Source organism: Balaenoptera acutorostrata, chromosome 21 (assembly GCF_949987535.1).
Source record: "Balaenoptera acutorostrata chromosome 21, mBalAcu1.1, whole genome shotgun sequence".
Taxonomy (NCBI): domain Eukaryota; kingdom Metazoa; phylum Chordata; class Mammalia; order Artiodactyla; family Balaenopteridae; genus Balaenoptera; species Balaenoptera acutorostrata.
Window position 1 is genome coordinate 25,889,798 of NC_080084.1, and position 12,839 is coordinate 25,902,636.

General features: G+C 41.1%; 1 protein-coding gene across 3 annotated transcripts in view; it reads left to right on the top strand.

The window, feature by feature from the left end:
* Nucleotides 1–1,887: 1,887 nt before the first annotated feature.
* Nucleotides 1,888–12,839, top strand: part of CFAP97 (cilia and flagella associated protein 97) — a 39,558-nt gene continuing 28,606 nt past the window's right edge. The window contains exons 1-2 of one of the 3 annotated variants that reach the window (XM_057537387.1): nucleotides 1,888–2,314; nucleotides 9,553–10,610. In XM_057537387.1, coding sequence (XP_057393370.1) covers nucleotides 9,557–10,610 — 1,054 coding nt within the window. In that variant the 5' untranslated portion in view covers nucleotides 1,888–2,314; nucleotides 9,553–9,556. Of the gene's footprint in view, nucleotides 2,315–2,948; nucleotides 3,261–9,552; nucleotides 10,611–12,839 lie in introns of those variants that run through there. The other 2 variants (XM_057537386.1, XM_057537388.1) reach the window with 2 other exon arrangements.

Sequence of the window (12,839 nt, forward strand, 5' to 3'; positions counted from 1 at the left end):
TTTCTGTTTGTTTTGTTTTGTTTTGTTTTAATAGCCATCCCAATGTGTGCGAGGTGGTACCTCATGGTTTTAATTTGCATTTCCCTAATGATTAATGATATTGAACACCTTTCCATGTGCTTATTGGCCATCTTCTTTGGAGAAATGGCTATTCAACTCCTTTGTATAATAAACTTCTGACCACAGGGTAGACAACCATCCCTGGAAAATGGTGTCAGCATAGTTTTTTCAAGCAAAATTAAGTGAAATCCTTCCTTTTAGCCTCCTAAAACGACAGAGAAATGATTCTGTGCTTGTTGGTAGTTATGACCAATAAGTACGAAATGCATAATGAAGAACAAAAATAGAGCCAATTTCTTTTTTTTTTTTTTTTACGGACTTTTTTTTTTTTTTTTTAAATTAGAAGACTATCCTTTATTTATTTATTTATTTTTGCTGTGTTGGGTCTTCGGTTCGTGCGAGGGCTTTCTCCAGTTGCGGCAAGCGGGGACCACTCTTCATTGCGGTGTGGGGACCGCTCTTCATCGCAGTGCGCGGGCCTCTCTCCATCGCGGCCCCTCCCGTTGCGGGGCACAGGCTCCAGACGCGCAGGCTCAGCAATTGTGGCTCACGGGCCCAGCTGCTCCGTGGCATGTGGGATCTTCCCAGACCAGGGCTCGAACCCGTGTCCCCTGCATTAGCAGGCAGATTCTCAACCACTGCGCCACCAGGGAAGCCCCGCCAATTTCTTAATGAGACTCCCTAGGATATGGGTAACCAGGAGTTCCTTTCCCTACACTTTCATGTAAAAAATATTGGGTACCTATTGTATTAATTTCCTGTTGCTGCCGTAACAAATCACTACAAACTTAGCAGTTTAAAACAACACAAATTTATTCTCTTACCTTTCTGGAGGTCAAAATCTAAAATCAAGGTATGGGCTGGGCTGCATTTCTTCTGGAGGCTTCAAGGGGAGAATCCCCTTTCTGCCCTTAGTCAGCTTCCAGATGTGCCTTCAATTCTTGGCTCACTGCCCCTTACATCACTCCGAACTCTTGCTGCTTCTTTTTAAAAAAAATTTTTTTTAACCCAGTTTTATTGAGGTATAATTGACATATAACATTAAGGTGTGCAACAAAATGATTTATGTACATATTACGAAATGATCACTGCAAGTCTAGTTAACATTGATTACCTCACATGTATACAAATTTCTTTTCCTTAGGATGAAAACTTTTAAGATCTATTCTTTCAGCTACTATCAAATATACAACAGGGTATTAACTATAGTCACCATGCTGTGTATTACAACCTCTTGCTTCTAGTGCCATGTCTTTTATTACTGACCCCGAATTTCTTGCCTCCCCTCGTATAAGGACCCTTATGATTACATTGAGCTCACCTGGGATAACCTAGGTTGATTTGCCCATCTAAAGATCCTTAATCACAAAGTCCCTTTTGCCATGTAAAGCATCATATTCACAGGTTTGGGAATAGGAGGTGGGCATCTATGGGGCACCATTGTTCTACCGCACCTACTATGTGCCTGCGAGTTCAAAAACGAAAAATTGCTGCATTCAATACATTGGACAGAAATCATTTTTCTTAGATTGCTTTAACTACCCATCTCATTTACCAGTAGTCAGAGGACTTTCTAATGTGTTACCAGCCCCTGGCCCATAAAGCTAACTAATTCTTTGAACTTAACTTTGCTGATAGAAATAATCACAGACACAGCCGCCTCCGTATTTATTATCATTGCTGCTGTTCGGGTACAAGATAATTAAAGCAGCTTTCCCCATGACATCAGCCACTGCAACAACTAGGTCCACCCGCACTGCGGTTAACAGCCGAGAGGCAGCAGCAGTTAACACCCTGGCGGGGCACCGGGCAGCCGAGGGCGCGGAGATCACTCTCTTCCCGCGTCCCTTGCCATTCGAGAGGAGGGTCGTCGGGCAGGCCTCGCGCCCCACGGCGGCCGGAGCGGGGCCGGCCCGCTGCGCTCTGTGACGCCCGCCGCGAGAAGCGGCGCCGCGCCGGCCCTCTGGCTCCGCCCGGTTCCCAAGGGACTCGCCGCGTGCCCCTGCGACCTCTTTTCCCGTTCCGCTCTCTCCGCCTCCGGAAGCTCGAGCCGCCGCCGGGGCCGCGTGGAGGGGCTGCGGGAGCGCGCGCGCGTGCGCGAGGCCGGAACGCCCGGGCGGCGCTGGGAGGCTGCGGTGGTCGCGGTGCCCAGGTGAGCGGCGCGCGGGCGACCCTTCCTCCCCTCGCAGAGCCCCCGCCCCCCGTTCGGGATCCGTTTTCCTCTCCGGAGCCCAGGCCTCGGCGAGCACGCAGGGTCGGTATGCGGAAGCCGGCGCGGGAGGTTAGGAAGGCGGGCCGGCCGGGCCCCCAGCCCTGCGCCCCGCCTCCTCTGCGGCCCGGGCAGACCCTCGGACGGCGGATGTAACCACCGCGGAGGCGTCCGGGCCGGCGGGACCACGGGGCCCGCAGCCCCAGCCGGCCGCGGTGGGACGGCCCGGCCTGCCCTGGGGCGCGTTTGCAGGTGGCTTGGTGGTCGGGGTCGGCCGTGAATTTGAGACGTGGTTGCGACCGGGATCCCGGCTCAGGTCACCGCCGCCCACCTCCGGGGACTTGCCCCTGACCCCTGAGGCTGGAGGGGGATGTCAGTTATTATCCGCTACCTAGCGGGGTCAGGAGGGGGTCGTGTAAGGAACCTGAGTTCCTGGAATACAGGTGTTTACTTTGGCCCGAGATTTTCGTGTACCCAATCGGTTACCTTCTTTGGACCAAATCATATGTCAGACTACAGAAATGTAATGTCACAGTATCAAAATGGCAGCTAAAAATGCCAGATTCCTCTTTGTGTGTTTTCCTGATGTAACGTGAAAGCATCAGTATTTCTATTGCTGGTTCTGCAGGGGCTGTACAAATTGTGAGTGTCCAAGTGATTACCGGGCACCTTTGGCAAGTACTTGTCCTCATTGAGCACGAGCAGGGTTATTGCAGCCTGATGAACTGTCATTTGATTTGAATCTCACTAACTTTGAAGTGAATGTTATCAAAAGGATTGCTTAGTGGGACAGTTGGATAATTTTTCCGTTAATTAAATCACCTGAATGTTTAAGTCCTTACAATAACCGGTCTGTTGGATGTTATGAGCCTAAACTTAAACGTGAAAAGTCTCCCAGGCAATGGGCTATGCACCCCTCTCATGAACTGTGACCAGTTAGAGAGACAGATGCTTACACGTACTGGGGACTACAGGAGCCTTGTAAATGCAGGTAAGGGGATAGTTGATTCCGGTGTGTGTGTGGGGGGGGGGGGATGAGGGACAGCTGTAGGAAACTAGCTCAGGTGAAAGAGGTGCTTTTTCTGCTTACGTAACTGGCTAGCAAAGAGCAGAACTAGGGCTCAGCCTTAAATCTCCTAACTCCAAACTCCTTCATCAGATAAACATTCTTTGAATGTGTAGTATTTGTCAGGTCCTATTTTAGGCACTAGGATACCAGGAGTTCCCAGTCTGGTAAGACAGGAAAGGCAGGAAACAGCTTTGAAAAACAGGGATTTCAAAGAAGGATCTGTAATCATTTGGCTTACGGTTAGACTTTGGGATTTAGACCTAGTTCATGTTAGGGTTGGGAAAGGTCATATCCTCCAAATTTATAATTCCGTCTGCAGCATCCTAGCAAATGGCCATCCAGTCTTTGCTCCAACATTATGTAGTGACTTACGGCTCCTAATTTTAGAAGGCAGCCCATTCCGTTTTTGAGCAATTCTAATGTTAAACTCAAAACAGCTTTCGTATGCACTCCATCTGTTGATGCAAGTTCTACCTCTGGAGCTACAAATAATAGCTCTCAAGTCTGAACACACCCTTTCTCTTAGTCATTTCTTTTATCCCTATGAGCCCTTGGTCTGTAAACCAATTAATCATAACTTCAGTTCTAGACTCTTCACCATAGCACCCAGGGCTAAGTGCTTCATTCAAAAAGATGTTGCGGAAAAACCTGAATGAACTTTTTGGCCAACCCAATGGTTTGACCAAGCAGAATGTAATGCAAGTTGTCCTACACTGTATGTTGCTACCCCAGGTTTAGTGACTTCCAGAAATGTCACTCTCCTTGCCAGAAATACCTTTGGAATTCATTACTCTCTTTGGAAAGGGGGTTGGGTCCCAAGCTCAGCTTGGGATAGAGAGTCACAAGTTAATTCAAACCTATTACCTAGGTTAACACTTCTAAATTTACCTAAGGTGACTGGTTTATTTAATTTGCAATGCCAAGGAATTTGTTCCAGATTAATTTATTAGAGGAAAACTGCTACACAGCAAATATATCTAGTAAAATGTGTGGCAAACACTGGCATATGGATCTAATTTTAACTGTACAGACCACCCTTTTTTGCAAAGAACTGTTTCTAAAGCTCTATTGCTAAACAAGTCCCATTTCCCTTAAAAATCCCTGTGACGGAAGGGTCTTCTTATCTTGCCCACTGTTTACCATCAAATAAATAATAGATATCACAACAATGTGTTTTAAAGTTCAAAAAAGGAAGTCTCAGTTCCTAGCCTTTTGGAAGGACCATACTTTGAAGCAGAGTAGAACAGTGGTTAGTAGCCTGATCCTCAAGACAGCCTGCTTTAGAGTCTTGGCTGTGCCACTTCTTAGCTGTATGGCTTCGGGCAAGTTCTTGGTCGGCTTCAGCTTCCTCTCTGCCAAATGGGAGTGACGAAATCTCTTAAAGTTATTGTAGAGATTCAATGAGTTAATACTTGTAATGCACTTAGAACAATGCTAACATGTAAGTACTCAATACTTCTGGCTATTAGTAGTAGAATAACAGCACTAGTACAAGTAAGACTTAGTTATGTTAGTAATTTTATTTCCATAGAAATGTAAACAAGTTTTGCAGAGGGATGGAAGTTGGAATGATTTGGATGATTAGCTTTTTAAAAGATTTGTTTTTTAAACTGGCTAGGAAAATTTGTGCTCTGGGCTGTGCTATGAAACCATTCGCTTTTAAAATTTTAAGAAATTTGTAAGAAAATTTCTTGAGTCCTAAAGGCAGTCTTAACCATGGGAAGAACAGTAACCACAGCTCTTTTATTCTTTTATTCTTGACATTTTGGATTAAAGGGTGAATTATCTTACAAAAAAGGGTGACTTTGGGGAGAATTTAATGACAATGTTAATAAGAGCTGTCCATCATTCAGTAGCTGATTTGATTTGTAGTTTTTCTTTTTGAACTCAGGTGGGCAGAATTGGATTGATAACGATCAGTCGTACTCTTTCGGTCTGTGATGACCTGTAATCACAGGCCTCTGCCCAGGTTCTTAACTTTTCTCCTTTGTCCACTTGCCCAGCCTCATTCCTCCCTCCGCTCATAGGCTCATACTCTTAGATGTTTAATGTACGTCCTCCCAGCGCATGCTGTAGAATTTTATTTATATGTTTGTGCCTTTGAGAATTTAGTTTTGTTTTGTGTGTGTGTGTTGTTTTTCATAATTGTATTGTCATTCATTTAATTCTTTTCTCTTGGTAAATATAATTTTTGTAGATCTCAGCTTATCCTTTTTGACTGATATATAATATATCATATACAACATTTTGCTTATCCATTTTCCTCTTACTAGACATGGAGTTTTTTCTAAGTCAGGGCTGTTACCGCCAGGGCTGTGGTGAACATCCTGTACTTGTGCCCAGGAACACACAACTGGGAAGCGGCAGAACCAAGTTTTGAGCCTGAGTGTCTGATTCAGTTTGTTCTTTTTCACTGTGCAGACTCCCTGTTATCACTTCCTTGCTTAGTTTATTGCATGAACACTATTACAATAACAGTAATGGAAATATTAAAAATGCAACGGGATTGTTGATTTTTCAACTCTTAATTTTGGTTCTTTTTTCCCCTAGTTTTTGTTTAAATGTCTAAATTGTATTATTAACCCAAGATGGATAACAATTTTGTATTATGCATTTTTCATGCCGATAATAGCACCTAAATCAGGGGTCCACAAAATTCTTCATTAAAGGGGTCAGTTGGTAAATATTTTAGGCTTTGTGGGCCCTATGGTATCGGTCGCAGCTACTTAACTCTGCAAGTGTAGTGGGAAAGCTGTCAGAGACAGTTCCTAAACCTGTGAGTGGGGCTGTGTCCCAATAAAACATTATTTACGAAACAAATGGTGGGCGGCTGCATTTAGCCCAGGCACAGTAGTTTGCTGACCCCTGATTTAAATAATTATTTTAATGGATTCATAATATTCCTATATTCAAGTTTTTTTCAGTATTAAAAGAAATGCTGTAACGCACAGTCACAGCCACTAACCATCAAGGAAATGATCTCCCTAAGACTGAACGTCAGAAAAGTAAAGAAGAAAATGACTGACTTAAAGATTGAGCCTGAAGCTGTGACCTGTGACTATCACACAGGTTAAGCAAAAACATCATAACCTCTGGATGCCACACAAAGGAACAACAAACTCTGAGAACTTCAGAGCAGTAGCTGAGAGTGGTGCTAATGCCTTAGATTTTAATCACATCTCTCATTTAAGCTGAGTCTGATCAAAACGGGGGAGTTGTTAAAAAGAAAACTACAGGCTGCAGATGGAGTCATGTCTGCTGGGCCACCCCGCCAAACCGGGGCTTCATACCTAACCTACTTGAAGCTTCAACCTCCCCCAGAAATGTAGTCTTAACCAGTCAGTCAGAAATGTTCTGGTCAGCACCAGTGAGGTAATCTGTCACAGGGCCCTGTCCATCCCCCAAAGGGAGATGAGGTAAACTGCCACACAGACCCCTTTCGTCCCCCATGGGTAGGTTACCTAAGCCTGAAATAGTCTTTTTTATACATGAGTTACTTGTCTTGCCTTTAAAAACTTTTCCCTTTCTGTAGCCCTTTGGAGCTCCCCTCTACTCTCTGGGTGGGATGCTGCCTGATTCATGAATTGTTCAATAAAGCCAATTAGATCTTTAAAATTTACTTGTTTGAATTTTTCTTTTTTTTAACATATGTAAAACCTTTGGGGAGGAGGCTTCCTTCTGTGGATTTGAATTTTAAAACATAAAGAGGCCATTAATCCGTGCTACAGGAAATAATATTTCTTGTATTTAATATTTATTAGGAATAAGTTTTACAGTCTAATTTTTCTGAAATCTTTAAAATCTACTTACATCTTATTTCAGTTTAAATATAATAATGTGTTAGAATTTTAAAACTCACTTGTACTTAATCCTCTCTTAATTTATCTTCATTTAGCTTAAATTTTCCTGAATACTGTATACCATTTGCAAACCTGCTTAATTAATGGCACGATTACAGTTTTACTATATTTGATTTCTTAAGTACCTCAAACAGCTAACAAGACACACTTACAGATCTCACAAAGGAAACCTAAGTACTTAGATGTTTTTTATAAACCTAAGTCTAAACTTACTGATTTAATCAGATTCCCTTAAGTGTTTAAAAGTTGATTACAGTTAAATTTTTGCAAGTTTAATATATCAGAATCTCTTCAGTATTTCAAAACTCTAACGGCAGAAACCTTAACCTATCATATTAATCTGTCACATTAGTGTTAATAGTATGTTTGGTTGCTTTTTAAATCATGTCTCTACCTACTTGTTTTTATAGATTGCAGGGTCACTTAAACAAAGGCTGCAGAGTATCATGGCTGATTTAGGATACAGATTACATAGTCTTTTATTGCTTGATGTGGTGTAACGGAATTAATCATGATTTGAATATAGTGAACCCATAATTGGATTGTTGGCTACATATTATTATTATTGGAATTTTGTATATACCTTTCCCTTGACATAGCTCATGTTATTTGCCTCTTTTGAATATCATTATCAACTAATGGCTTTCCACATAATTACTTTTTTATTTTTAAGTGTATTTTGTGTTTTTTTGTTCTTCAGCGCAGAATTGTCCAGCTTGGACAGTGGAAGCCCCTTTAAACTGAATCCTTTGTTTTATTACCACTACTCTAGGCTTATTGTTTGTTTTTACCTCCAGAAATGGAATCAGCTGCCTTCCAAAGGATCTTGGTTTTGAGGGGTGGTTTTAGTGGAGAATAGTATTAGAGGAGGTCAAACTCTGAATTCTAGATTATTAGTGACAGATTCTGTGACACTGCTGCGTAGACCCCTGTAATAAGAGAGAAAGAAAAATATGACTTTATACTGACGTTTCCAGTTTAATCCCAATTGCATGAAGTATTACAATACTTTAAAATCAATTTTAATTTTTTACCTTAGTAGTACACATATAAATTTACAGGTCAACTAATAGTTTAAGATTTATAACCAAAATAGTGGTCCCTGCACCACGTTAGCAGCAATGGCTTTGAACTTTTTAATCCATTTCTAATATTTAACTCCATGTGTCTAAATAATATGCCTTAATTTTTCCATTTTAGACAGCCTGTCTACTATCTCAGTAGATACTAAATCTCTCTTACGCTGGACTCCCTTTAGCACAATGAGACATGCACACTTTCCCCTTTTTATTGTGGTTATGTAGCAATATGTGATTAAATATTCAGAAGTTTTTCCTCCAAGCTCCCTGTACTGTGTATACATGTGTCTTAGAGTTTTTGTTCCTCTTTAAGAAGGGACAGAGGGAGCTTTTACTTTTAATAGGAGTTATCTCCTGCTGCTCCCCCAGTAAGGGCAGTGAAGGAACAGAATAGGGCAAAGACAAGTACTGAAATAGGGAAGTTTGTTAATCCCCATTGAACTATTTCTACTAGAATGATGTGTGTTTGGGCTGGCTAGGCTGATCTGAAGAGGTTCTAACACCATCCTTTCTTATTCTAAACTCTAACTGTACTTAATTTATAGAATTCAGGTTTTCCTTGGAGCTCAGTCTAGGTATCCATGTTTGTGATATGCCTGATCTCTTATTATTTTCTTGTGAACCAAACTATTAGACTTACTGTTCAGATCATTGGTGCTACTTGATATTATCCCTGTAGCCCCATTATCATTTCACTGAGTTATTGGTTTTTTTAAAAAAATTAATTAATTTATTTTTGGCTGCGTTGGGTCTTCATTGCTGCACACAGGCTTTCTCTAGTTGCAGCGAGCGGGGGCTACTCTTCATTGTGGTGCGCAGGCTTCTCTTGTTGCGGAGCATGGGCTCTAGGCACGCTGGCTTCAGTAGTTGTGGTGCACGGACTCTAGAGCACAGGCTCAGTACTTGTGGCAAGCGGGCTTCAGTAGTTGTGGCTCACGGGCTCTAGAGCGCAGGCTCAGTACTTGTGGCAAGCGGGCTTCAGTAGTTGTGGCGCACAGGCTCAGTAGTTGTGGCGCACGGGCTTAGTTGCTCCGCGGCATGTGGGATCTTCCCGGACCAGGGATCGAACCCGTGTCCCCTGCATTGCCAGGTGGATTCTTAACCACTGTGCCACCAGGGAAGTCCGAGTTATTGGTTTTTTGGTGGTGTTTTTTTTGTTTGTTTCATGTTTCTCTTTATCTGTTACCCAAACTTCTCAGTTTTGGAAAATTTGCAAAATGAAAAGTATTTGGAAGTTACTATTTCATCCGATGGTTACACTTTCCCTCTTTTCAGATATATGTTTGCCGTCATGGATCGGTTTGGAGATATATCAGAAGGTGAAGTGGACCATTCTTTCTTTGACAGTGACTTTGAAGAAGCAAAGAAATGTGAAAGCAACTCAGTTTTTGACAAGCAAAATTATGACGATGAAGAGAGAATAGATAAAGATACGGAAAATGTAAACTTGAAATTTGGAATACAAAGAAGGAAAAATGATCTTACTGAGAAGGGAATTGAAAGAAATGAGAAAATTCCTCCAGAAGAACACCCCATAGAAAATGATAATGTACAAGCTAGGAATTCTTTGTCCTTGACCACTTCTTCAAGATCAAAATTGTGTAATGCTACAGTAGAACATAAAATACACTTGCCCATCCCAAGTAGCATTCCCAAAATTCTAAAAGGTGAACGTGATTACTATACAGATGGAGAGGAAAGCAGTGATGATGAGAAAAACCATCATGTCAGAGCAAAGTCAGCTAAACCATCTAATAACTTCAAGAAAAGCATAAGTAAAAAGTATTCCAGAAGTAATTCTTCTTCCTCCTCTTCTTCTCTGTCCTCCTCGTCTTCAAGTTCTAATACAGACTGTTCAAATACCGGGTCTGATGTCTGTTTATCTGATTCATCTCCATCATTAAAGAAGCGTCTGTCTGGTGTAACCCACTTGCCACCAAAACAGAAATATAAACTGGGAGAAAAATCAACAGGAGCACAAACTTCAAGTACTAAACCAAAAGTCGGTGACTACACCGAGGAATCTGAAGATACTGTGACAGATGTCACTCCTTTATCGACTCCGGACATCAGCCCTGTTCAGTCTTTTGAACTGGGTGCGTCAAACGATCAAAAAATGAAAGTTAAAAGGCAAGAGAACGTGAGTCAAGAAGTATATGAAAATGTTGAGGATTTTAAAAATAATTCAAAATCTTTGAAATCAGCCAAAACAGGGAAAGAAAAACATGAGCCCAGTCTTGCCTCAATGTCGGCAGTGTTGGATTCCAATTCAGACCACAGATACAAGCAAAACGTCTTACATGACACGATGGACCTGAGTCATCTTTTAAAAGGTAATTTTAAAAACTGTGTATTGAATTTAAATATTAAACTTAATATTATATTGAGCTTAAATATTAAATGATATGAATTTGCCTTGATTTTTCTAGTAGGTACGTTTTATTGTTTGGGATCATTGATATTATCATAACTTTACCAAATATTCCATTTTAAAATATCTGGAATATCATTGTTTATATTACTGCAAAGCTACTCAGCTAGGACTAGAAACTACTTCATACTGATTCTGTTTAGTGCCTTACAAACTCAAAATGCCTGGAGAGACCAGATGGATAAAGTAAACAAGAGAAGGGGAGCCAGATGTTTTCCCACGTTTGGTAGAGACACGGGCGTTAAGATATATTTGACTTTCTTCTTTGAGAAAGGCAGCAGCACTAAGGTTAAAATAACCTGACCTGTTTCGGGGAAAGTGGCAAGAATGCTGGCAAATTAGAGAACTCAGAGTAAACTGTAGGAGACTATTCAGATTTTAAATTAAAGGTGAAAGAGCATTACTTGAAAATAATTACCAAGTTGATGAAATAGCATAATTCAAGTTTTAGTTGCTTTAAGATAGAAGTATTTTAGAATTAGGATAATCCTGATTGCTGTATTTCTGTCTCAATTTATTATTACCCATTATTTAGTTTGAAGGGAACAATATATTCCAGGTGAAATAAAAGCAACTTTGAACTTTATCTTTGACTAGTTAATATAAAACTGTAAAAATATTGAGCTTGCTGGTTAGGTTTTGGGGCAGTTAGAGATAAAATTTTTAAGTTGTAAATAGGACTCACTGTCTTCGTTTGTTTGAAATGTTATTTGAAAGAATAAATCTTCAGCTACATAATTTACATATGGTGGCAATGTAAGGGCATAAATAAATCCCCTATTTAGTCAAATGAGTCTCATAGTCAGATTGATAAAGTGTATTTTGGAGCAGTTTACACTTGTGAATGTTCCCTCTTTTATATGTTTTCTTTGCTCTGATCGTACCTATTGATGTTTAGTGTGTCTGAAAAATCAGATTCTTGGCATTGGCTATTACCATCTAGTGGTTAAGCCTCTACTCAGTATATCTTTCCTGATAAATGCTCATTCAGTCTCTTAAAACTTTCAGGATTGAGTTTTCTATTCTTGCCCCTCTCCTCCTTCCCCTAACAACCAAGAGTGATCTTTTAAAAAATAAATCAATCCTACTAGTTTCCTTCTTAACTCTTCAGTGGGCTTACTCTTAGGTTAAATCCAAATTCCTTATCATAGGCTAACAGACTTTATATCAGTGATTTTCACCCGAGGCAGTACATTAGCATCACCTGGAGAACTGTTAAATTATCAAAACAAACTGTTAAATACCGATGCCTAGGCTCTGCCATGAGATTCTGATGCACTTAGTCTAATATGCAGTGAAGAGTGATGAATGATTCATTGCTGCCCATCATATGGATACTTGCCTACATCTCCTTTCCTCTGTCTCTCTCACTACCTCTTGGTCCAGTCACACTGCTTCCTTACTGTTCTCAGAATACTTTGCATTCATGAGGCATTTTGCACTTGCCATTGGCCTTTCTCTTTGTAGAGGCTACTTCAGTCTGTTTCTAGGGTCTCAGCTTCTATGTCACCTTCTCAGGGATACTCTTTCTGAACATTCTGTGTAGAAGCTGCGTACCCCATCCCTGCCTCTCTCTCACAAAAACATATTTCCTTCCATGAGACTCTGGAATTAGTGTAAGCAACATGAGAGCAGCATCTTATTCCTTGATGGAATCTCCAAATCTAGCAAGTATTGGCACATAATAGACAGTATTTATTAACTGACGGACTGGGAGGACTCTTCTGTTGTTCACAGCTCTGATGGTCAGGAAGTGTTTGTCATGTTTCACTGAAATTTGATTTTGTAACAGTTACCCATTAGCTTTAGGTTTGCCATCTGAAATACACAGAATAAGTCTGTGCCTCTGTCTGCATTATAATCTTTAATATATTTGATTAGTATTCTTCTCTAGGGAATATCTCTAATTTTTTTTTTTTTTTTTTTTAGAAATTCACGTTCTTTCATTTATTTATTTATGACTGTGTTGAGTCTTCGTTTCTGTGCGAGGGCTTTCTCCAGTTGCGGCGAGTGGGGACCACTCTTCATCGTGGTGCGCGGGCCTCTCACTGTCGCGGCCTCTCTTGTTGCGGAGCACAGGCTCCAGACGCGCAGGCTCAGTAATTGTGGCTCACGGGCCCAGTTGCTCCGT